Source organism: Coregonus lavaretus (assembly GCF_964263955.1).
Source record: "Coregonus lavaretus genome assembly, chromosome: 7".
NCBI lineage: Eukaryota > Metazoa > Chordata > Actinopteri > Salmoniformes > Salmonidae > Coregonus > Coregonus lavaretus.
The window spans coordinates 59493436-59507872 of NC_139994.1; the positions used below are offsets into that span (position 1 = coordinate 59493436).

The window sequence follows — 14437 nt, forward strand, 5'->3', positions numbered from 1 at the left end:
ACATAACCTGAAAGGCCACTCAGCAAGGAAGAAGCCACTGCTCCAAAACCGCCATAAAAAAGCCAACTGCACATGGGGACAAAGATCGTACTTTTTGGAGAAATGTCCTCTGGTCTGATGAAACTAATATATAACTGTTTGGCCGTAATTACCATTGTTATGTTTGGAGGAAAAAGGGGGCACTTGCAAGCCGCAGAACACCATTCCAACCGTGAAGAACGGGGGTGGCATCATGCTGTGGGGGTGCTTTGCTGCAGGAGGGACTGGTGCTCTTCACAAAATAGATGACATCATGAGGAAGGAAAATTATGTGGATATATTGAAGCAACATCTCAAGACATCAGTCAGGAAGTTAAAGCTTGGTCGTAAATGGGTCTTCCAAATGGACAGTGACCCCAAGCATACTTCCAAAGTTGTGGCAAAATGGCTTAAGGACAACAAAGTAAAGGTATTGGAGTGGCCATCACAAAGCCCTGACCTCAATCCTATAGAAAATGTGTGGGCAGAACTGAAAAAGCGTGTGCGAGCAAGGAGGCCTACAAACCTGACTCAGTTACATCAGCTCTGTCAGGAGGAATGGGCCAAAATTCACCCAACTTATTGTGGGAAGCTTGTGGAAGGCTACCCGAAACGTTTGACCCAAGTTAAACAATTTAAAGGCAATGCTACCAAATACTAATTGAGTGTATGTAAACTTCTGACCCACTGGGAATGTGATGAAAGAAATAAAAGCTGAAATAAATCACTCTACTATTATTCTGACATTTCACATTCTTAAAATAAAGTGGTGATCCTAACTGACCTAAAACAGGGAATTTTAACTAGGATTAAATGTCAGGAATTGTGAAAATCCGAGTTTAAATGTATTTGGTTAAGGTGTATGTAAACTTCCGACTTCAACTGTAGTCATAGATTGTGTAACAAAGTGTAGTCCTCTTTTGCACTCTCAATCACACACACAAACAAACACACACATCAACGCACACATATAAACACACGTACACTCACACAAAAAAATCAAAACACAATCTGAAGAGCAGGGTGACTGTTGATAACCAGTCATAGGTTGCATTGAGGCTTAGTCATATCATGGAGAGGGGGGTGAGTGAACATCGTTTTACGTCCTCTTAGTGCAGTCACATAACACAGCTCTCAGTCTCTTCCATGCAGTGTTGATGTCATGATACAGACACATACAACTTTAGTCCCAATGTGCACCCAGGTGACCTTCCACTGGGCTTCCTGGTTCAGGTGTGACCTTCCACTGGGCTTCCTGGTTCAGGTGTGACCTTCCACTGGGCTTCCTGGTTCAGGTGTGACCTTCCACTGGTCTTCCTTGTTCAGGTGTGACCTTCTACTGGGCTTCCTGGTTCAGGTGTGACCTTCCACTGGGCTTCCTGGTTCAGGTGTGACCTTCTACTGGGCTTCCTGGTTCAGGTGTGTCCGACGCCAGGCCTCACTGCAGCACACACTTCTCCTGCTTGCTTTTCTTGCTGTACTTCCTGCGTCTCTGCTCCAGGCCTCTCTCCAGCCTCTCGTCCTCCTCCAGAGCCCTAGGCGCAGAGAACATTTTTTACATTTGACATTTTAGTCATTTAGCAGACGCTCTTATCCAGAGCGACTTACAGTTAGTGAGTGTGTACATTTTTCATACTGAACAGGGAGAGACCTGCTAGAACAGTAGGCCCATAGCAAACAGTCACCCTCTCAGACTTAGGTTCAACTTTGTGGCAGTGGAAGACAAAACTCACAAAGAGACCTGATATCTCATTCACCCCATAGCATACCATCCCCCCAGATTAATACATCCATGGTTAATGTCTAGCAGAGTGTGTTAAGCGTCTGTGTTTGCAGTGTGTCTGTGTTTGCGGTGTGCATTCAGCGTGTGTGACTCAGCTGGGCCATGGTTGCATCCCAAATGGTACCCTATTCCCTATATAGTGCACATCTTTTGGCCAATTAGGCTCTAGTCAAAAGTAGTGCACTATATAGGGAATAGGGTACCATTTGGGATACAAACATGGCTGTCTCACCCTTTCTCCTTGGCGTCCATGTCGTGGACCAGCTCGTCCCTCAGGTTGACCAGAGACACCAGCTCCTGCAGTAGCAGCTGCTCCCTGTGCTTGTGGGCAGCTGTGTTCTGCCACTCTGGAGGACAGAGCAAAAAGGGGAGGGGGAGAGTGTGAGAGAGTGATCGGAGGAGAGAGAGAGAGAGAGGACAGGGAAAGAGTGGTACGAGATTGAGGGTGGTACAGAGTAGAGAGTTGTTGCTTTGCCAACGTGAAATTGAGTTCCATTACCAGCTTTTTATTGCGATGTATTTCATTTTAAACTATAACCTCGTGATTCAACTGGAAGTAAATAAAGGATTACAATAAATGATGTCATTAAAGAAAGGATCACTTCCTCAAACCAGCAGGTGGGCAGATACCACTTGGTATATTTGGGAAGTCTGACTTTACCAAACAGATGTGTTAATAGCGTGAGTCAATCATGACCAAAGTTTACTGCTGTTGGAGACTATCTGACTTGAGCCCGTTTTAATCTGTTAATAATTGTAAATGAGCCTAGCAGTAGTAATTATGGGTTAGATGGAATGATCTATGTGCATTGTATTTGGGCAGAGACAAAGTACAAAGGGGGCCTGTCTCTGAGGGAAAGAATGATCCAATAAGGGTTGAATAGGAGCCATGTGTCTGGGGTTAAAGCTGATAGATCGTAAATTACTTTAATTCTATAACACCGTCTTATATCTTCACTGTTTTCTATCATTATATACTCTTTCTATGAATATACAGTTTATATATTCTTAGAGATTTAAAGTAGTGTTAGGTTTAAGCTCTTTGTGTATGAGAGGTGTAATTATCTAGTGGACTGCAGTAGACTGTAGAAATGTGTACTCCCAATAACTCAAGACCTCTCCTGACTGATAAGAAGCCCTGTGAAAGGCACGGAGGAGCACAAAGGTTCTGGACTTGCCCAACAACAGAGACTGATTGTTTATCCTAGAAATACAAGGAGGGCACTCAGTTTAATCGGAAGGTATAAATATCTGTTTGTGTGCTATGCAGCTGCAACACACAGTGTGGTGAATAAATGTAGTTTGAGTTTTTCTCTGAGTCCGTATATTGTACCAGAAATTAGAACCTAACACTGACATATGCAACAGCACACTTTACTAATTTCCCTTGCAGAGATATATTTGTTATTGTATGGTTTGGGTGTCACTATGACCACAGTAATGAGCTGTATCACAGAATAGAGTGGCATCATGGATCTTGTAGTTTAGTATATTGGTACTGTAGTCTTGCCTTCAATAGCCATCATGTCTCTCAGCTCTCGGTTCAGCATCTCAAACTTCATTTCCAGGTCCTGCTCTTCTTGCCTGTGGAGCAGAATGCCTTGTGGTTAGATCAATGTAATGTAGCTATAATACGTCGGTGTTGTTTAAAGCACTAGGTAGACAGCACAGTAGGCATGGTGGACGTTACAGTAGCTGTAGTTGGTCTTGTCTCCTGATGAGGGCGTTCTTCTTGTTGACCAGAGTAAACCACTCCTGAATCAGCTTCTCCTCCTGCATCTTGTCACTACCTACATGTATGGAGACAGAGAGGGCATCATTATAAAGAGACGTTTTGAAAATACTGAAAGTATTTATTGAAGGGGATTTGTCTCTCTTTCTTCATCCCCCCTCACCTGACTCCATAAGTTGCCGTAGTGTCCTTTCCACAATGTCTGCCCTGCTGTCAATGTGCTTCTGTTCCGCCTCTAGGGCCTGCATCTCCCTCAGCACATACTGGCTGGTGTCCTGTGTACACAGACACACAGACACAGACACACACACAGAGAGAATTATACTTATTTCTGATACAGATCATTGGTATTTCCTTAATGCACATAAGTGTTTATGACAGTGGCAGACAGTAACTTGTGAAAGTGACAGACCTCCTCAGCCGATCGTCCTTCTTCACCAGCTGCCCTTCCTATATGAAACACACACACAGCATAACGAGACACATAGCAACATTATGCAGTAGCTACAATTACTGGAAGAGCATCAAAGTGGAAAACTAGACTGCGATGACAAGAGGTAATTAGCATAGTTTGATAGGCTAAGGACTCTAATCCTAACGACAGGAAGCCAACAAAGTAATTAGAGTGAGTGATGTCAATGCTCAGGGGAAGGATGAATCAACAAAGAAAACTGTGATGACTTGTGTATGTACTCTCTCTCTCGCCTATACACTGCTCCTCTGATGGGTGTAGCGCAATCATAAAGTACCTGGGAAACTGGAGACTCAGTAAGTCTGTGTGTGTGAGTGTGTGTGTGTGTGTGTGTGTGTGTGTGTCTGTGTGTGTGAGTGTGTGAACTCAGAACACATCATACAAAATCAATCTACTGTATGTACCGGTTTCTGATTTTCTTCTGTCAGCTCCACCCTCTTCCTGTCCTGTAGCAACCTGTAAATACAACAAAATAATCACTCACAGAGATGGAGAGAGAGAGAGAGAGAGAGAGAGAGAGAGAGAGAGAGCACTGTGACTGATAGAAAACTGAGGAAAACACTGACTAGGTACTGACTCAGTGAGCATAGTCTGGCTATAGAGACCGGTCATCACAGGCAAACCTGGCTGCCCAGAGAGGACAGGCTGTGCTCACTCTGCTCCAGGGGAGAGGTAGAGACTATTGACAAATACTCAGACCTAAAATAATCTTTCTTTCCCCAAATTATCATTCAGTACAAAGAATTGAAACTATAAAAAGATGAAGAAAAAAACAAATATTTATTGGGTGAAAAGCCAAATATGTGTCTTCCTGCCACAGGCAGTGAAAAGTGCAATGTAATGTCAATAATATTTCCCATTTAGTTTTGTTTTGGCTTTCATACCATATCATGTGGCTTCTCAGTCAGTTTGACACTAGTCTACTACTATTGCGTTAATGTATTGTTATTCTCATTAATATTGTTGTTGTAGTTGCTGTTAATGGTAATCCCATTTCCACTACTACTATTATTATTGCTGTTGGTCCCACCATTTTTGTTATATGTATACTTTGACAATGTAAGTAATTTAACTTGCCATGTCAATAAAGCCTATTGAGTTGAGAGATATCGTAGGCCACTTACTTCGGCTGGGTCTGCCTCATCTATTGACCTGCGTTGTGACCGGCGTTTCTTAACCAGATCTGCATCCTTTAGGTGGGAGAACCCAGACTTGGCAGATAAGAAATGTGTCCTAGGGGGTGCAACGGGTGCTTGGGCCCCTCCTGCTTCCCCTGCAGCCTGCAGCCGTTTGGTTCTAGGGGGTGGGACCACTTCCCCATTGGTGCACTCCTTAGTGTCACTATCCGCCTTCTTCTCTGCAGCGCCCACATTGGTCTCCATTGTGAGGGCCTCATCTTGGATCCGTTGACAGTAGCGTGCGGCGGCCTCTGGGTCGGGACCCTCCCGGCTCTCCCCGGCCACACCGTAACTGGACTCACTGCTGTCCGCCTCGATGTGCAGCACACTCAGCTCCTGGCCCGTGAAGTAGGTGCGGATCTGGTTGAGGTAGGTCATGACGATGAGGCGGTCAGGCACGGCCAGGAGGACCATGTCCGAGGGCTCCATCAGCCGAGAGATGCCCAACTCGGCGAAACCGTCAAAGGCCTAGGGGGAAATGAGAGAAGAGAAGATGGATTGGGTGGGGAAAATATTCAGCAGTTAACCAATTGATGGTCACATTTAAGGCCTGGCTGTTGGTAGTGATTATGACATGATGAGATAACATAAAGGAAACAAACTACCTTTTTGTTGTTGCGCTTGATGTCATAAGGGTCCAGCATCTCAAAGTTTCTAAGCAGCGAAGAAAGAGAGAATCAATACACACTACAAGAACAGGAAACAAGTTAATACAAAAATAATGTCATTTTTAAAGGTTAAACAAGTCATAACACAATGCCTGCTCATGTTTATGTCTAAACGCTTCACAGAGGGGGTACCTACATCCTGTCTGGGTGGAAGTGGTGTAGCAGTGCACAGAAGGCCAGGCCGTTCCTCCAGGACGTGCTGAAGTTGGTGATCTTGACCCCCTTGTGTTCTTTGGTGACCTCCTGACACCACTCCAGTAGGGACTGGCTGGAGGTCACCAGACCAGGACTGGCCATGAAACCCTAAGACAACAAATGACATCAGATATAATAGGTACATTCAGAGTGGTAAGGAGTCAGCATTTCATTTCAAAGGACACAAAATGGACAGTTATGATTGTGTTAAAGAGTCAGCATTTCATTTCAAAGGACACAAAATGGACAGTTATGATTGTGGTAATGAGTCAGCATTTCATTTTAAAGGACACAAAATGGACAGTTATGATTGTGGTAATGAGTCAGCATTTCATTTTAAAGGACACAAAATTGACAGTTATGATTGTGGTAATGAGTCAGCATTTAATTTCAAAGGACACAAAATGGACAGTTATGATTGTGGTAATGAGTCAGCATTTCATTTCAAAGGACACAAAATGGATGGTGGAGGATTGGTCAACTGATAGACTATAAATAACATACTTCTGGGGAAGCAGCACTGCCTAGACCCATTTCCTGAGAGTTTACAGGTCTGCGTTTAGGAGTTGTTGGCTCGTCTGCTGCCCCCTGCTGCCTAAAAATAGAAAAACAGGGATTTAATATGACCTGACTACACACCAACTGATCGTTATACTCTGGATGTTTAGTTCTAACAGTTTAGTAGCAACACATTTCAAATAATGGTAAAGGATTAAATATAAGGCATTTTCTCAATCAGTTCACTTTCAGAAAAGCATTCTAGTCACACAGAATTATCAACAACTATAGGTAAATGCTCTCAAAAATGTCCACACGTCAATCAACCACTGTATTGCACGTGTGTACAACTCAACATAACGTACCTCTCCTCATCTAAGCCACCAGCAGCTATGTCTACTGACTCAAAGCCAAAGTCCACCTCTTCAACCCCCATGTCTTTGCTTTCAACCTCCATCTGCTCTGTCTCTTTGGCTCCCTCAACATGTAACCAGTCGTCCTCAGCTGGTGTACCGGTGGTTGGAGAGGTCGGGTCAAGCACTTCTGCCTCTGAACCGCTCTCAATATCCTCGCTTACAGTGTCTTCAAAGAAGTCAGTGACCATAGGGGTTTCTGTGAAGGCCTGAGTGACCATGGTAGTATCTGTAAAGGTCAAGCTCTCCCCGCTCTCCTCCAGTCCCTTCTCACAGACTTCTGGTGACATCTCCTCTGAGTGAGAAATTGTGACAAAGCTCCCTTCGGAGACCATGTTTGAGGTTAGTGATAGTGAACCCTCTTGTGGCTTCCTGACTGGTGTCTTGTTTGTCTTCCTGAGAGAGACAGCGAGCTCTCAAGGGAGTCTCTCTGGCTGGTGAAAGAGAAGTCCATTGGAGGAGTTCCATCAGAAAAAGAGCAACTAAGGTGTTTTTTTAGAGCGGGGAACTGGAACAGACATGCTTGATTGTTCTATGTTTAGTTTACTCCTCCTCTTACGAAGAGGAGCAACCACCACTTCCCCAGATGCTGCAGGCTGGCCACCAGGGGGTACGGGAGGAGGACTACTGCTCCTCTTGTTGCGTTGAGGTGGTACCAGCCCAGAGGCTGAGGCTGCAGGTGAACGTCCTCTTTCTCTGGTAGACTGGGTGTTATCCCCACTAGAGGCATGCCAGGTCTTTGGTCGGGTAGCATCTGTTTGGACAGGTGGGGTTGGGTCTTGTTTCCCTCTTGGCTTTGGGACTGGTAAGTACTCCTGCTTTCCTTCCATCTTTACTCCTGGTGCAGTGTCCTCTGTTGAGTCTTTCTGAGCTGGCTCATTTTCAAGTGACTCAGTAGCTGTTTCTGTCACTTCCAGGGTCTGCTTCTCCGCCTCAACCTTTTCAAATGAGTCTGTGAATTCCTGAGACTGTTTCTCCACCTCAACCTTTTCAAATGAGTCTGTGACTTCTGTTGAGACCTTCTGAGATGGCTCATCTTCAAGTGACTCAGTGGCTGTTTCTGTCACTTCCGGAGACTGCTTCTCCGCCTCAACCTTTTCAAATGAGTCTGTGAATTCCTGAGACTGTTTCTCCACCTCAACCTTTTCAAATGAGTCTGTGACTTCTGTTGAGACCTTCTGAGATGGCTCATCTTCAAGTGACTCAGTGGCTGTTTCTGTCACTTCCGGAGACTGCTTCTCCGCCTCAACCTTTTCAAATGAGTCTGTGAATTCCTGAGACTGTTTCTCCACCTCAACCTTTTCAAATGAGTCTGTGACTTCCGGAGACTGCTTCTCCGCCTCAACCTTTTCAAACGGGTCTATCATAAGATCCTCTATCTGGGCTGGAGCTGTAGACTCGTGGTTGGCAGTATTCAGGGCCTCTACAGCCATAGCCTCATCTGCGCCATCTTCTGCTTTGCTTGATTCCACTGGGGGGAGAATGAGTTCTCTTGCTGCACCTAGGCGGGGCTATTTTTCTGATGATCGAGAGGGGGGCAGTCTCTCCCACACCAAAATCGGGGTACGACTCTGTAGGTACATGATCTGGAGTTAGGGGAACAGTTGTGGGCTGACCAGTAGCAGTCTCTAAACTGTCAGCTTTCTGTCGTGGTTCGGGAGAGAGAGAGAGAGAGAGATGCTTTCCTGGTGCGTTGAGGTGGAATGAGCTTGGCTCATCAGCTTTCTGAGATGGCTCTGGAGTGAGGCTGTCTTGTTTCCTCACAGGCCGTGGTGGAATCAGTTCAGTGGCTTCCTGGCCAGGTTTCTGTGAACGTTCTGCACTGGAAGCGCTAGAGGTTCTCCTTGGGCGTGGAGGTGGGACAACGCCAGTTGCCTGTGGTGTCTCTTTAGTGAGGCTTGTCTTAGTACGGCGAGGAGGGACCAGTTCAGTGGGCACCTGGACAGGGGCATCAGTTTTTTGTTGAAAGACAACGGTTTCTTTTCCTACCATCTCAGCTGGTGCCTGGGCAGTGAAACCCTTCTGGCCATCATCTTTCTTTAGAGGTTCTGTTGAAAGACTACGGTCTCCTCTCACTTCAGTGGGCTTCTGAACAGATACAGTGGGGAGAACAAGTATTTGATACACTGCCGATTTTGCAGGTTTTCCTACTTACAAAGCATGTAGAGGTCTGTAATTTTTATCATAGGTACACTTCAACTGTGAGAGACGGAATCTAAAACAAAAATCCAGAAAATCACATTGTTTGATTTTTAAGTAATTCATTTGCATTTTATTGCATGACATAAGTATTTGATACATCAGAAAAGCAGAACGTAATATTTGGTACAGAAACCTTTGTTTGCAATTACAGAGATCATACGTTTCCTGTTGGTCTTGACCAGGTTTGCACACACTGCAGCAGGGATATTGGCCCACTCCTCCATACAGACCTTCTCCAGATCCATCAGGTTTCGGGGCTGTCACTGGGCAATACAGACTTTCAGCTCCCTCCAAAGATTTTCTATTGGGTTCAGGTCTGGAGACTGGCTAGGCCACTCCAGGACCTTGAGATGCTTCTTACGGAGCCACTCCTTAGTTGCCCTGGCTGTGTGTTTCGGGTCGTTTTCATGCTGGAAGACCCATCCACGACCCATCTTCAATGCTCTTACTGAGGGAAGGAGGTTGTTGGCCAAGATCTCGCGATACATGGCCCCATCCATCCTCCCCTCAATACGGTGCAGTCGTCCTGTCCCCTTTGCAGAAAAGCATCCCCAAAGAATGATGTTTCCACCTCCATGCTTCATGGTTGGGATGGTGTTCTTGGGGTTGTACTCATCCTTCTTCTTCCTCCAAACACGGCGAGTGGAGTTTAGACCAAAAAGCTCTATTTTTGTCTCATCAGACCACATGACCTTCTCCCATTCCTCCTCTGGATCATCCAGATGGTCATTGGCAAACTTCAGACGGGCCTGGACATGCGCTGGCTTGAGCAGGGGGACCTTGCGTGCGCTGCAGGATTTTAATCCATGACGGCGTAGTGTGTTACTAATGGTTTTCTTTGAGACTGTGGTCCCAGCTCTCTTCAGGTCATTGACCAGGTCCTGCCGTGTAGTTCTGGGCTGATCCCTCACCTTCCTCATGATCATTGATGCCCCACGAGGTGAGATCTTGCATGGAGCCCCAGACCGAGGGTGATTGACCGTCATCTTGAACTTCTTCCATTTTCTAATAATTGCGCCAACAGTTGTTGCCTTCTCACCAAGCTGCTTGCCTATTGTCCTGTAGCCCATCCCAGCCTTGTGCAGGTCTACAATTTTATCCCTGATGTCCTTACACAGCTCTCTGGTCTTGGCCATTGTGGAGAGGTTGGAGTCTGTTTGATTGAGTGTGTGGACAGGTGTCTTTTATACAGGTAACGAGTTCAAACAGGTGCAGTTAATACAGGTAATGAGTGGAGAACAGGAGGGCTTCTTTAAAAAAAACTAACAGGTCTGTGAGAGCTGGAATTCTTACTGGTTGGTAGGTGATCAAATACTTATGTCATGCAATAAAATGCAAATGAATTACTTAAAAATCATATAATGTGATTTTCTGGACCTCAGATTCCTCAGATGTGATTTTCTCTATTTGTGGGCTGCCGAGGACACTAACATGAGAGGTGAACATTGAAAAGAACATCCCTACAAAATCCATGCTACACACAGAAAAACACACAGAGTTGTTGGCATGCACAATTCAGTAAGAATATCACTCCATCAGTGGAGGCTGCTGAGGGGAAGACGGCTCATAATAATGGCTGGAACGGCGTGAATGGAATGGAATCAAACACATGGAAACCATGTGTTTGATGTATTTGATACCATTCCACTCATTCAACTCCAGCTATTACCACAAGCCCTTTCTCCCCAATTAAGGTGCCACCGACCTCCTGTGCACTCCATAATATATGATCTCCATGTAAGAGGTTCACAGACCTAAAACACATCTCAGATGCAGAGCATCCTGAAAATGACCAAACACGCCATGCAGTCTTAAGAGGTTTGCCAGAGCTAAAATATCTGGCTTTACAGTGGCCGTTGCAGACCAAATAAAAACAAACAACAATGTTTCACTACCACTGCCACTGCAATCCATGCAGAGAGCCATATGCTCAAACATTTACCCCTTATCTAGAACATACTCTGCTGGTTCCCCAGTAACCTCTTTCTTCTCGATCTGCATATTTGTCTCTTAAAAACCAAAAACCAAAGTATGTTGCTTTCCACTTGCAATGCGAGACACTGGAAAAAGGATATTACATGTCTAACCACACATGTCTTACCATTTGCCTCTACAGACTCTAGACTGTGAGGAGGGGCAGATGGGAAACCAGGAATGCTTGCTGCCTCGGGGCAAGATGGTGCCAGTGCAACCATCGTTTTTAGATTTTCATCTCCAACTGCACTGCCTAGGTCCGGCTCGAAGAGCACAATATCATCTGACCTTTTATCCTTAAATGGTTTTCCCCACAATGGCTGCATAGAACTTAGAGATTCGCCCGAGTTAATTCAGATGGCTGTCTAGAAGGTAATCCAGGTTCTCTAGATTCATTTGGACAAGCTGGCAGTAGAGAAAACACGGTTTGTTCTTCTATTGCTTTAAGTCATGTAAAGGACGGGAACCCAGAAGTGAGACTGTCACATGGGCAAGATGGCACCAGTGCCACCATATTTTTCATATTTTCTCTGTCTTCTGCTGACCTATCTTTGATTATTACGGTCTTATCTTTCAGCGTCTTCTCAAACAAAGGCTTCTGTTCAACGTGCCAATCTCCTGTCTGGACTTTGGCCGTTGATGGGAAACTTGGGAGACTGGAGATTTTGGGGCAAGATCGTGTGAGATCCACACTATTAAGCTCCCTCTTAGGTCGTGGTGCAGAGCGGAAGCTAGGAATCCTGGCTGCTTCTGTGCAACATGGCACCAAAGCAACCATTGCGTTCGTTTTGCCAATATCTTCTTTTGATTTGCCATTTAGGAGAATGCTTTCTTCATCTTCCTTCTTCTTCTTTTGCAAGTGCTCAAACATAGGCTTTGGGTCAACAAGCCTCTCTAATGTTGTAGCCCCATCAGTGGATGCAAAACCAGGGAGACTGGACATTTTGGGGCAAGCGGGCACAAGACTCAACATACTTAGATCTACCTCAGCTTTGGGATGTGGTGCAGAGGGGAAGCCAGGAATCCTTGCTGCAGTAGGACATGATGGTACCAGAGCCACCATGTGTTTTATTAGCTCTGTGTCTTCTTTCAATCTGTCCAAATGTGGAGTGGACATAAAGGTCACCCTTTTTTTCCCCATTCGGGGGCCTCTCCCAAATGGCCTCAATGTTGATTGTACACTCCTTTACTTGACATTCAAGAGAAGGGAATCCGAGTGTGCCAGCCACTCTTGGGAAGGATGGCATTAGATCTACCATGTTAGGTTCCCTCTCTAACTTGACTTCCTTGGACAGATGTGGAGACGGAAATCCCGGAATGCTGGCAGTGCATGGACAAGATGAGACCATATCTGCCATACCTCTCACCATGTCTTTCTCCTCTTTTGATCTATGATCTGGACCATTCTTTCTTGGCTTCTCCCATAATATGCTATTGTCCACTGGACAGTCTTCTAACTGAGCCTCTGAACAGGATGCTTGAGTGGATGGAAGCCCTGGTGCACTGGCGAGTCTTAGGCATGATGACGGCAGAGAAACCATGTTTTCAGGTCTGAGGAGAGGGGGACCATGATCAGAGTTGATTATGACAACCAAGAAAGCAGAGTGTTCTGGTAAGAACAAAGCAATCAAATGGAAAGGACTAAAACTATCACACACAAACCAAAACTCATGCTCAAAAATATTATCTCTGACTAATCATGAAAATTACAGTTAAAAATGCAACCATTTAAATCGAGATAAGAGCAGGTCTAGGTGAATAAATACCGTGCAATACCATACAACGCACAACACAAAATTGTATATATTCATTAAAATTAAAATTGATAATGCAAAATATTGGAAAATATACTGAATAAGTCTAGAAGCACAAATCCTACAATACGATTTAATTCCATTGCTGCAGGTGGCTAAATGCTCTGTTTAAGTTGTTTTAAATCCAAACCCCAAAAACGCAATAGAAATGCAACACCATGCACATCAACACTACTAAACCAGCACCATGCTGGCAGGTGGTGAGGTTGAGCACTGTGACCCTTATACACATACCACATCTCATACGTTTCCACCTGCCTAGCCACAGTAACCTCTTCCTTCCCAGAATGCTCTATTCCAGAGCCTGACTCTAAGACTTCCTCTTCCATTTCTTCCTCACATATCATCTCCTAGTCCTCTACAACTTGACACTTTGCCAGGGCCACAACCTCACAAGTGGTCTGGCTGTGTGAAATTTATTTTGGCTCTTTGTCAACAGTTGCTCCCATCCCATACCGCAATGGCTGACCCCCTTGGATGGGAGACTGACACGAAGGGCTGAAAGAGACACGAAATAGATAAATAGATGGAGAAGAAAGCACAGGGCATGCGCCTTCCAAGAATAGTGCAAAAAGCACAGTAGTGTCAGTCAGATGTGGATGAGATGGTTCAAAAGTGTTATCGTAAGCAGCCAAAGAAGGAAAAGCTGCACTCCTGCAGCAAATCAACACAACCCACCTATCTCTGACAGTCAAGAATAATGGCATGTCTGCAGGAATGGCGTGCCACATTCAGCAGTGCCTGAAAACAGAGTTGAAATTCAAGTGTTTCATATTCTACAGTATCTGACAGGTAACTGACAGGCAGAGAAATGTAGTTTAAGTTTTAGAGAAATGCCGTAATGCAGATGTAGAATTGTTTTGCTCTCTTACTCCCACTCACTCACCCTTTTTCTAGAACGCCCACTTCCTGTGCCTCATACTTTTTTACTTATCTATTTTTTACTTTAACACTTTTTTTTCCTTCTTAAAACTGCATTGTTGGTTAAGGGCTTGTAAGTAAAGCATTTCACTGTAAGGTCTACACCTGTTGTATTCGGCGCATGTGACAAATAAAATGTGATTTGGTTTGATTTGATATCTGGTCAGAATGCCCCTCTCCTCTTTGAGCCCCTCCAACACTGAGCCATGTTCAGATTCTTGTTTGTTCTCATTCAGCACTACTTTGATTAGTTGGGGTTTGTAGCTAGGCTCTGTATGGCTCTCCTTCTTGCAGTCATAGATCTCCTCTGCTCACTCAGATGGAGAGACGAACCACTGTTGAGAGGCGTTTGAGAATGTGTAGATGGAAAACCAGGAGCAATGGCCTCACTTGGGAAAGATGGCAACATAGCCACCATTCCCTTCTCTAATTCATCATGAGTGGGAGCCAGAGACCGCACTGTTTTCTCTTTCAGTGTCTTTTCCCAAAATGGCCTCTCCTCCACAGGCCACTGTTGAATCGGAGGATCCTCTTGATTTTGCGTTTTTTGTAGATGTGTAACCATTGGG

General features: G+C 45.0%; 1 protein-coding gene across 1 annotated transcript in view; it reads right to left on the reverse strand.

Moving 5' to 3' along the window:
- Positions 1 to 1456: 1456 nt before the first annotated feature.
- Positions 1457 to 14437, reverse strand: part of LOC311132603 (EH domain-binding protein 1-like) — a gene marked incomplete at its 3' end in the record, with an annotated part of 40879 nt that continues 27898 nt past the window's right edge. The window contains exons 9-19 of the mRNA XM_084165854.1: positions 6551 to 6641; positions 5988 to 6154; positions 5789 to 5837; positions 5130 to 5651; positions 4410 to 4461; positions 3946 to 3983; positions 3697 to 3808; positions 3492 to 3591; positions 3312 to 3385; positions 2034 to 2148; positions 1457 to 1553 (exon numbers count right to left, since the gene is read on the reverse strand). Of these exons, the coding sequence (XP_084021980.1) occupies positions 1457 to 1553; positions 2034 to 2148; positions 3312 to 3385; positions 3492 to 3591; positions 3697 to 3808; positions 3946 to 3983; positions 4410 to 4461; positions 5130 to 5651; positions 5789 to 5837; positions 5988 to 6154; positions 6551 to 6641 (1417 nt within the window). The remainder of the gene's footprint in view (positions 1554 to 2033; positions 2149 to 3311; positions 3386 to 3491; positions 3592 to 3696; positions 3809 to 3945; positions 3984 to 4409; positions 4462 to 5129; positions 5652 to 5788; positions 5838 to 5987; positions 6155 to 6550; positions 6642 to 14437) is intronic.